The sequence below is a fragment of the Dipodomys spectabilis genome, unplaced genomic scaffold (assembly GCF_019054845.1).
Source record: "Dipodomys spectabilis isolate Male_0828 unplaced genomic scaffold, ASM1905484v1 ptg000069l, whole genome shotgun sequence".
NCBI classification, from domain to species: domain Eukaryota; kingdom Metazoa; phylum Chordata; class Mammalia; order Rodentia; family Heteromyidae; genus Dipodomys; species Dipodomys spectabilis.
The window spans coordinates 6,453,697-6,464,953 of NW_024870746.1; the positions used below are offsets into that span (position 1 = coordinate 6,453,697).

The window sequence follows — 11,257 nt, forward strand, 5'->3', positions numbered from 1 at the left end:
CATGAAAACGTTTAACATCATGGCACTTATTCATCCCCCCCACCAATGTTTGTGGGACGGGGCGGAAGGGAATAGGGGGTGCATTTGAGGAAATTTTAAGACATTATCCCGCCCCCCACCCCAGCCCAGGAAAGTAGTTGCGTCCATGGCGTCTCCAGGTGTCAGTCAAGAAGGCGGGGCTGTGACGCAACGCTCTGGGCGGGGCTGGACTGTCCTAAGTGAGTGCGGGGGGGGGGGAGCTTCTTTAGTGAAGAAGGCTGCTCTGGAAGCAAACCTGTTTCTTTCTACGTTCCTCTCCCCTCTTTTCTCCGTACTTGTGTAGACATGGGGAAACACGTCTAGCGTCTCGGCAGGCTGTCAGTCCTCCCCGCAGCTACGGAGAAGAGCGGTGGAACCCCTCCCTCGGGCTGGCGCTCCTGGCCGCGTCCACTCCGCGCCGGGTGGCGTGATGTACGGCGGCCAAAGTGTCAACTTTGGGGATGGTGAAGCGTGGCGACCCCATGGCCCCGCTTGGAGGCGCCCCACGGCTAATCCTGCTGTTCAGCGGGAAGAGGAAATCCGGGAAGGACTTCGTGACCGAGGCACTTCGGAGCAGGTGTTTGCGGGGCGGGAAAGAGGAAAGGGAGCTTTTCGTGCCGCTGAACACCGTGGTGTGTTCGGATGTGTTTGAACCGGGGGTCACCGGTAGCAGGACCGGAGGACACATGTTTACACATGTTCTCCTCAAACAAACAAACAATTAAAAAGCCCAGCCCTGAAGCTGTAGCTCCGTCTCTACAAGTGTTAGTAACCATGACGACTAAGCCACTTGCCAGGTGCCATTCTCATTTTTAAGGTTTTAAGGAAACAGGTGTGGATAAGAGATTTCCTTATATTAACATTCCCAGTAGGTCTGGTTATAAAGACAGGATCTGTACCCAGCACACCAGATAAAAGAAGTGGTTTGTGGACTTTTTATTATATGCTGGGCACTGTCTGTCTACATGGTGCCATTTCGTCCTGATGACCTCTTTATTAATATTCTTGGCATTTGTTTTTCACGAATTAGTCCAGGAATTAAGGCAAGCGTAGGCAACATAGTGAGATCTTGTCTCTTAGAGGAAGCATGGCTCAAGTGGTAGAGCACCACTTGCTCAACAAGCAAGTGTGAGGCCTTGAGTTCAAACTCCTGTACCCTTTCCCCCTTCCCCTTCTCTTTTTCTGGAGGTATGTCTTTTTTTTTTTTTTTGATCCAGTCGTGGGGCCTGAACTCTGGGCCTGGGCATTGTCCCTCAGCTCTTCAGCTCAAGGCTAGCACTCTACCACTTGAGCCACAGCGCCACTTCTGGCTTTTTAAAAAAAATTTTTCTGCTTATGTGGTGCTGAGGAATCGAACCCAGGGCCTCATGCATGCAAGGCAAGCGCTCTACCACTGAGCTACCTTCCCAGCCCTGGAGGTATGTCTTAATGCTAGAGCTACAAAGCAGGTACAAAGCCCTGATTTAAAACTCTAATACTACCACCAAAAAGAACAATAACAACAAAAAAGCTAAACCAAGTTTGCCAGTATTCAAACTCAACTTTGGCTACAGGAACTGGATTGTTTCTGTACTCACTACCTCCCCATATAACAATCCCTCTCTCTCAATGTTTTGCCTAGAAGCAAGATCTGGGCAGCATTGCTGCCAGGGCCTGGGTTGGGACAGGACAGAAGTAGGGTGAGAATGGAGTGAGGTCACTCTTCAAGGCAGTGTAGTGGGCACCAGGACTCTGATTTTTGGGTACCACAGGGGTTCCAAGGCGTTTGGAAGAACCTCAGGGAGAGGTCATTTCCAAGTATTTTACCATGTTTTTAAAGTATTTTACCTTGGGGGCTGGGAAGGTGGCTCAATGGTAGAGCACTTGCCTTGCATGCATGAGGCCCTGGGTTCGATTCCTCAGCACCACATAAGCAAAAAGAAAAAAGCCGGAAATGGCGTTGTGGCTCAAGTGGTAGAGTGCTAGCCTTGAGCTGAAGAGCTGAGGGACAGCGCCCAGGCCAAGAGTTCAGGCCCCGCGACCGGACCCCCCCCACCCCCCCAAAAAAAGTATTTTTCCTTGTTTCATAAGTTGATTAGCCCCAAACTGAGATCAGATAGTCATCAGAAGCACAGACTCTGGAATTAGACTGCTGGCATTCATGTCCTGTCTCAGATCCTGCTGTGGACTCTGGGACACATTTCTTTCTTTCTTTATTTTTTTTTCTTTTTTGGTCGGTTGTGGGGCCTGAACTCTGGGCCTGGGTGCTGTCCCTCAGCTCTTCAGCTCAAGGCTAGAGCTCTACCACTTGAGCCACAGCGCCACTTCTGGCTTTTTCTGCATATGTGATGCTGAGAAATCGAACCCAGGACCCCATGTATGCAAGGCAAGCACTCTACCACTGAGCCACCTTCCCAGCCCTGTCTGGGACACATTTCTAATCCTCTCTGCCTTAATTTTGTTTGCTGGGTGGGGATAATAATAGGATGTATAGAAGGATTCAATGAGATAATGCATGTAAGTGGCTAGTAAAGGTTCAGGAATAAAATGTTGGCTACTGGTTTCATGTCTTAAAATGTTGCTTTGGATGAATCCATTCTCCTCACTTAACCTCAGTTTTCTCATCCAAAACACTTATATCACTGTGTTGATGTTTAAGGGTATTTGTGAGCTTCTTAAGTCCAAGGCAGGAATCAAGTATTTTATTCCCATTTATATCTCTCTGGATCTAAATGTAACACCCATTAAATAACTGGTGAAGTACATTGAATAACTGAAGGAATGAATTATTTACTTAGGTTGTAGTGATTTGGTCAGTTGAGACCAAGATATCCCTAACAGTGAGAGAATAACTTGAGTCCCAGCTGTAATAGAATCCAACCAGAATGTTGTCAGGCACATAGACACATAGACACATCCTTACCAGTTTTATGTTCTACCTGTTAGTTTCAGAATTCTTAGATTCCTTTGAATTGCACAATAATCCCTATAAACTTCATTCTCACTAGGAAAGAAAACAAGGAAAGTTGAGATGTGCCAGAGTTATGTAGATACCAGTAGTAGAAATGGGGATACTGTACTTCTCTTCTGGAGGCTGGAAATCCCTAGAAGTTCAAGGTTAACTGGATTCATCATCTCTTTGTCCCCTAGGCTTGGAAATGATGTCTGTGCTATCCTCCGGCTCTCTGGTCCATTGAAGGAGCAGTTTGCTCAGGTAGGTGGTGGCTCATGAAATCTGGGGGTTGGGAATAGGAAACTTCTAGGCTTTGGAGATGTGGCTGCTGTTTGAATCATTAGCATGGTCTCCATGGCTACTGTTGGAAGAGAAGAGGCCAACTCTTAGTTTCCTGTGAGTAGATTTTTTTTTTTTTTGTGGGGGGGTCATTGTCAGCTTAAACTTCTTTCCTAGTAACCTCCCCAGACATATTCAAGAAGGGGATACAGGAAAATCTGTAGACATTTTAAGGTGGCAGTTTTGAAGCCACGTGAATAGTAAGTAACTGCACATGTTCCCTTATTCAAACTATATGACACCTCACATCACCACACTCCCTACCTGTCTGATCTGATGCAACCTCTGGAATTTTCTCCTGAGACATTTAGTTGCTTGAGTTGTCAAGATATATAGATGATGCTGGGTGTTAGTGGCTCATGGTTGTAATCCTAGCTACTCAGGAGGCTGAGATCTAAGAATTGTGATTTAAAGCCAACTTGAGCAGACAAATGTAAGAGACTCTTATTACCAGTTAACTAGCAAAAACTTAGAAGTGGAGGTGGCTCAAGTGGTAGTGAACCAGCTGGGAACAAGAAGTTGTTGAGAGAGTGTGAGGCCTTGAGTTCAAGCTCTAATACTGGTACTGGCAGCACTGGGGAACTCAAGGCCTTACAAAATTTACCACTGGAGCTAATGGTTCTTGCCCTTTTTTGCTTTTGTTAATTTTCAAGTAGAGCTTGTTTCTTTTTTTTTGCTGGTTGGGACTTGATCCTCCTGTTTATGACTCCAGCATAGCTGGAGGCATACACTATTACACTTAGCTAGCTCCTTGTTGTCAGATAAGATCTAGCTTTTTCTCAGGTTGGTCTTGAACTGTGATGTTCCAAACCTCTGCCTCCTGAATTGTTGGGATTGCAGGCATGAGCCACCGTACCTTACCTGGGAGTTAGTATTTTTTGGAGAAAGGATTATATGTTTAGATTATATATTTATTTATGGTTTTTTTTTTTTTTTTTTTTTTTTTGTCGGTCGTGGGGCTTGCACTCTGGGCTTGGGCGCTGTCCCTCAGCTCTTCAGCTCAAGGCGAGCGCTCTACCATTTGAGCTACAGCGCCACTTCCGGTTTTCTGGTGGTTTATTGGAGATAGGAGTCTCAGGGTCTTTCCTGCCCGGGCTGGCTTTGAACCGCGATCCTCAGATCTCAGCCTCCTGAGTAGCTAGGATTACAGGCGTGAGCCACCAGCGCCTGGCTATTTATTTATGTTTTTGAGAGAGAGTCCCACTCTAGCTCAGACTGGTCTCAGAATGGAGACTCTCCTGCCTATACTTCCTGATTGCTGGGTTTATGTGCTTTTACTACCACACCATTGGTGCTGGGTTTTGAACACAGTACCTTCTTGCTTTCTAGGCAGGGCCTGTACTGCTGAGTTACCCCTCCCATCTCTAGTGTTTGCAGTTTTAAGACTGGTAGAGGAGTTCTTGGCAGGTCAGCTGTCATTCACCCCCAAACACAGATCTGAATGGAAATGTTATTGTACAGGGTTTTTGTTGTTATTTTTGTTGGGCATGGAGCTTGAACTCAGTGCCTGAGTGCTTCCCCTGAGCTTTTTAACACTCTACCACTTTGAGCCACAGTTCCACTTCTGCTTTTCTGGTGGTTAATTAGAGGTTAGAGTCTCATGGACTTTCCTGCCTGGGCTGGATTTGAACTGCAATCCTCAGATCTCAGCTCAGCTTTGTACTGGTTCTTAAAGTCACAGTGGAAAATGGAACTGACGAGCAGGCCATGATGCTCCTGCAAGGATACCAGTTCACAAGTAAGATGTAGCTGCTGACCACATCCTGAATGGGGACCAGGAAAATGAGAGCCCAAGGGAAGAATGGTTTTTCTGCTATGAGGTAATAGGAGAGCCAGAACCTTCCTAAGGCCCTCTGGAGGGATTTGCCTGGGTGAAGGGGGATGCCAAGTCTAGAAGCAGTTCCCCAGGAGCAGGTAGGCCCTCCTTCTGGAGGGATCCTCTGGCTGGGCATGTGAGCCCCAGACATGCAAGAGTCAGATAGAGTGATGCTGTTCCAGCGAAGTCCTGGGGACTTGCCCCAGTCTACCTGGGATTTGGGATGGGGACAAACGATGCCATAGGGTAGTGGGAAGGACAGGGAACACAGCTTTTTTTCTCTTCTTCATATTTCTTTCATTGAAGCCTAAGCCTGTACCTGGGGGATACAAACTAATTTCAGGATTAGTTTAAGCCAGAAATAATTGGGAAGGTAAGAACTGCAGAAGAACAAAAAAATCTCATTTCATATTTCAAATGCTTCCTAGAATTATCCCAAGACCTTTCTTCCATTTCCTAGTAGGATTTTTCCCTTGCTGGAGTGCTCTTGTACGGTGTTGGCCTCGGCCAGGGGAGGCTACCGGGCAGGGCTGGCTCTTCCTGTTTTAGAAGAGATGGCACCATAGATGGACTGTGCTTTGGGCAGGACCATGGTTTGGACTTCCAGAAACTCTTGGATGCCAGCACCTACAAGGAGACCTATCGGAAGGACATGATCCGCTGGGGGGAGGAGAAGCGCCAAGCTGACCCTGGCTTCTTCTGCAGGAAGGTTGTGGAGGGCGTGTCCCAGTCCATTTGGGTAAGAGGGCTCCATGACAGCACAAGGCAAGCCTTTCTCTCCAACCCTCTGTTCGTTGTGCCCACCTCTCTTGTCTTCACTGTCACCATCCTGTCCCAATGCATCAGAATCCTGCCTTGGCACCTGCTGTAGTCTATGTGCTTAGCTCTCCTATTTGCCCCCAATGATCTATTTTGGTGGCTCCCCAATATTCTCATGAATAAAATCAATGTCATTTTGGTGGTATATGGTTTGAACTCAGGGCTGCTTGCTTACAAGGCCACTGTTTTACCACTTGAGCTATACCCCATTCTTAAAACCAAAGTCTTTATCATGACTTCTGGGCCTTGTACAATCTAGCCTCTGCTTTCATGTGTGTGTGTGTGCGCGCACGCGCATGTGCATATATGTATCTCTGTGCGTGCATGCGTGCGTGTGTGTGTGTGTGTGTGTGTGTGTGTGTGTGTGTGTGTGTCCTAGGATTTGAAAACTCAGGGCCTGGCTTTTGTCCCTTAGCTTAATCACTCAAGGCTTGTGCTCTATCACCTGGGCCACACCTCCACTTCCAGCTTTTTGCTGGTTAATTGGAGGTAAGTGTCACAGACTTTCTTGCATGGTCTGGCTTCAAATTATGATCCTAAGATCCTAGCCTTTTTTTTTTTTTGTCAGTCGTGGACCTTGAACTCTGGGCCTGGGCACTGTCTCTCAGCCATGGGCTTGAACTCTGCCTGGGTACTTTCTCTGAGTTTTTCTGCTCAACACTAAGAACACTCCACCACTTTTCTTTAAAATCAGGCTTGAACTCTGGGTTGAGTGCTGTCCCTAAGCTCTTTAGCTCAAGACAAGCTTTCTGCCACTTGAGCCAGAGCACCACTTCCAGTTTTCTGGTGGTTAATTGGAGATAAGAGTCTCACGGACTCCTTTGCTCTCAGCGTCCTGATTAGTTAGGAGTATAAGTGTGAGCCACCAGAGCCAGGCTACACTCTACCACATTTTTTTTTTTTGGCCAGGCCTGGGGATTGAACTTAGGGCCTCGGTGCTGTCCCTGGGCTTTTTTTGCTCAAGGCCAGCACTCTACCACTTGAGCCACAGTGCCACTTCTGGCTTTTTCTGTATATGTGGTACCGAGGAATGGAACCCAGGGCTTCATGCATACTAGGCAAGCACTCTACCACTGAGCCACATTCCCAACCTATACCCTGCCACTTTGAGCCACAGTGCCATTTCTAGTTTTCTGGTGGTTAATTGGAGCTAAGAATCTCGTGGACTTTCTTACCTGGGCTGGCCCTGAACTGTGATCCCCAGAATCTCAGCCTCCTGAGTAGCTAGCATTACAGGTGTGAGCCACTGGCACCTGGCAGAACCCAAGTCTTAATGAATGCTCATAGCAGGTGTACCCTGGTACCCCTCGCTTTTCCTTCCTCATTCATAACCATAGTAGATGGTGGACATCTACATATACCAGACATTGCCCCCAGGTTCTGGGGATGCACTAGTGCAAAAATGCATTGAAGTCTTAACCTTAGAGCTTACTTCTCTCCTGCTGGGGGCAGAAGAGAGTAGAATATAGAATATATCAGGTAGAGATAAAGACTACATAATGAACAAAGCAGGCCAAGGATATGAAGCAGGCTGGGGTGGGGTTGCTGTTATATTAAAGGTATCAGAAAGGGCCTTATTGATAGGATGACAGATTATGGCATGAACAAAATTAGGGAGTGAGCCAAATGGATATTTGTGGAGGTAGTACTCCAGAGAGAGGGAGCAGGGAGGAAAGGCCTTAAAGGGAATTATACTTGGTGTGTTTAAAGAAAAGCCAGGGGGCCAGAGTGGTGACCCAGAGGATGTTAAGGTTAGATCCTGCAGGACCTGGGAAGAGTCTAGATTTTACTTCCATGTATGATGGGGAGTCGCTGAGGAGAGGAGTGTTCTGAGCAGAGGAAAGACATGACTCAAGATTTGAAAGGTGGCCAGCTATATAGTCAGTGGGAGAGCACAGGTTAGCTCTTGGGTTCCATGTTGAACACCAGAAAAAGGGTTTCCTAGTTGCTGACAGAGAAGAAGCAGGAACAGAAGCAGAGGCCTAGTTGAGAACAAAAAGAAAACAAAACAAAACTGGTGTTGCTCAGAGCTTGGTAGAAGAGAGAAGTGGCATGCATGCGTGCGTGTGTGCACTTATGTATGTGTGTCTGTGTCTGTGTGTGTGTTTGGTAGTCTTGGGATTTGAACTCAGGGTTTCATGCTTTCTAGGTGGATACTCTGCTGCTGAGCCATACAGCCAGCCATGCACATGTCTTGAGCCAATAGGAATTGAGTTGTTGATGTTTGACTGTGGGGTGTGAGGAAGACAGCCGGTGCCAAGGATCTAGTTCTGAGCAGCTGGACAAGCAGTGCTGTCATTTTCTGTGGGGCGGGGGGGGGGGGGGGGGAGGAGGAGATTAGAGTTGAGTATCCCTGGTTTTTGAGGATGCTGCTGTTCCATGTGACTCCTCTGCATCATGAGCTCCAAGAAGGCAGGACAGGTATGTTTTATTCACCATTCTATCCTCAGCAATGACACTGCCCAGTAGGTGGTTGTTGTATCCCTTGCTTGGTGCTGTCATTGGGCGAATGAGCAATCTGACAAATGGGCAGCTTTCAGTGGTATCTGCTGAGTGAGTGACCAAGTCAGGGAACCTGGGCCCCTTCCCTTTCCTAGCTGCTCATGTGTTCAAGCTGATGGGGTTGGAGCCGTACTGCTGTTCTGGCTTCTATAGTTCCCTTGCTTCTAACACTCTGTTCTTTTGGTCACCTGTCTATGTCCCTCCCCTGCAGCTGGTGAGTGACACACGGAGAGTGTCTGACATCCGGTGGTTTCAGGAGGCCTACGGGGCTGTGGCACAGACAGTTCGTGTGGTGGCTTCGGAGCAGAGCCGACAGCAGCGGGGCTGGGTGTTCACACCAGGTACGTCTTTCATAGCATTTGTCTCCAAGGCTTGGCATAGAGGGTCAGCAACCCCAACTTGTGCTGTAAGTTTTCTTCTCATCCCAAAAGGCCTGAGACACAAGAGGGGGTTGGAGCCAGGCACTGGTGACTCACGCCTGTAATCCTATCTCCTGAGAAGGCTGAGATTTGAGCATCACAGTTCAAAGCCAACCCAGGCAGAAAAGTCTATGAAGTTTTTATCTTCTACTAACCACCAAAAAAGCCAGAAACTGAGTTGTAGTTCAAGTTGTACAATGCTAGTCTTGAGCAAAAAAAGCTCAGGGGCAGTGCCCAGGCCCTGAGTTCAAGTCCTAGTACTGGAAAACACACAAAAAAGTGGGTTGGCAGAGGGTGTTTGAGAGGGCCAAGGTCTCCCTGCCATGTTGCCAGGGCTATCTTCTCCAGGCTACTATGTTTCTCTTGGGATTTGGTGGGACCCACTCCATGAGCCTTCCCCTTCACTATCTAATCTGGTAGGGATTGGTAGTGATTGGAGAACAAGTTGCCAAAACATTGTTTCTACTTGATTAACAGACCCTGGGATCTCTGGTGCCAGCCCAGGATCTGCTCTTCTGGGAGTTCTGAGGCCCAGCTCAGGCTTCTGTCCTACACCAGGTCACTGTGCCTCAGAGGAGCTCAGATCCCAGGGTTACAACCACTACTCACAGCTTAGCTCCTGAGCAGTCACTCTAGCCAGCCGATGGTCAGCATTTTATATACAGCATCTCACTTCACCATTATACCAAACCCACTCCATGGCTGTTTCCACTGTTCTGTAGCTGTCGCAGATGAGGACTCTGAAGTCACTTTCCCAGGGCCACACAAAGTAAGAGGAAGAGCCTGACTCTCACCCCCTGCTTCTAACCTTGAGTACATGGTCTTCCAGGAGGATTGAATCCAGTAGATTTAAGGGTAGAAAAGGACTCAGCTAGTCTGATCTAACATGATGTGTGATGCCTTTTTGGTATGGGTGTGGTTCTAGATGACCAGTCTACCCTGTGTAGGCAGGAGCAGGGGTGGGGGTAGGTGAGGGGATGGGGGTAGTGATGTCAGTGGGGACCAGCTGTGGGCTGCTACACCTGCATCACAGTGGCACAGCATTTCAGCTGGTGGAAGTGCCTTCCAGGTGTGCAAGTTTGGCTCTTGGGTAGCAGAGGAGAGACGGTTAAAAGCAGACCCACTCCTGGGCAGCCAGCCTCCATACCTGGTGTTTGTCTGGAGCCTAACTCCATCATGCTTCCTCTACAGGGGTGGATGATGCCGAATCTGAATGTGGCCTGGATAACTTTGGGGACTTTGACTGGGTCATCGAGAACCATGGAGATGAACAGCGCCTGGAGGAGCAGTTGAGGAACCTGCTGGAATTTGTTTGTTCCAGACTTTAGCTGTCAGGCTTTAGAGAGGTTGCTAGATTGGGGGCACCCAATTCTGACTGAAGTGGAGGAGCAGACAGATGGCCTGGCTCTGTATTTCTGAGGGGGCTGGTGGATGCCAGCCAGTCAGGAATCTTTGGGAGACCTCATCTTCTCCATGGAGAGATGCTGTGCTTGAAGCAGGAACATTACCATCTCCACGGGTGCCAGGACTATCATCAGCCCTGTCCAGATGCTTGTAGTCCCTTGCTCTAGACAAGAGCTTGAAGCCTTCTAGCATGGATACTAATAAACCTTGGAGTATACACTCAGGGCTGGAGACCTCTTATTTCCCCCATGCTGGCTGGCCTGTATGGTCTCAAAAGGACCCGGGGTGTTGTGGTGGCTATAGGTCCTCGCTCCACCTGTACACCATGTACAATGCCATGGTTGGTAGGCCTGGGATTGAGGTCTGAGGATCTTGCCTTTTGGGATGGCCCCAGGAAAAGCTCTGTTCCATAGAAAATGCCATTCCTAAGTGTCTCTTGTATTTATGTCATCTTTTACAATTTCCAAATGTCTATAGATTCTTCAGAGACATCCTGGGAAATGGGTGAAGAGAGTATTTTATGTGCATTTAGGAGGTCCCAAGAACACAGAGAAGTGACTGGCTTGCCCATGGCTAAAGGGTTAATAGGTAAGGACGCTCAGAGTGAAATGCAGGCTGCCTGACATCTGACGGGGCCTCTTCTGCCACATTCCTACAGCTAGAGCACAGTGTCCCAACCCCAAGCCAAGCTAAGCACCTCAACTCCCTGATCTTGGTTTCTTTTCTTTTCTCTTCTTTTTTCAGGCAGCATCAAGAAAGCTTTATAGAGATAGTATGTGAAATCTTGACCTTTTAAAAGAAAGTTAAATTCTTTTTCTTATTGATGATACTGGGATTTGAACTCAGGGTCAAGCAGTTGCTCTGCCACCTGAGTGATTGAGCCATGCCTTCCTTCCCACTCTGGGCACTATCCCTTAGTTTTTTTGCTCAAGGCTGACACTCTTCCAACTTCCTCTATTTTTGAATTTCTTTTCTTTTCCTTCCTTCCTTCCTCCCTTCCTCCCTTCC

The 11,257-nt window shown here is 47.9% G+C and overlaps 1 protein-coding gene across 1 annotated transcript; it reads left to right on the forward strand.

Annotated features, from left to right (window-relative positions):
- Nucleotides 1-416: 416 nt before the first annotated feature.
- Pmvk (phosphomevalonate kinase) lies at nucleotides 417-10,468 on the forward strand. Its single transcript, XM_042681390.1, has 5 exons — nucleotides 417-595; nucleotides 3,148-3,211; nucleotides 5,692-5,844; nucleotides 8,638-8,767; nucleotides 10,037-10,468. Exons 1-5 carry the CDS (start codon nucleotides 480-482, stop codon nucleotides 10,171-10,173), a joined length of 600 nt encoding a protein of 199 aa, XP_042537324.1. The 5' UTR covers nucleotides 417-479; the 3' UTR covers nucleotides 10,174-10,468.
- The last annotated feature ends 789 nt before the right edge of the window (nucleotides 10,469-11,257 follow it).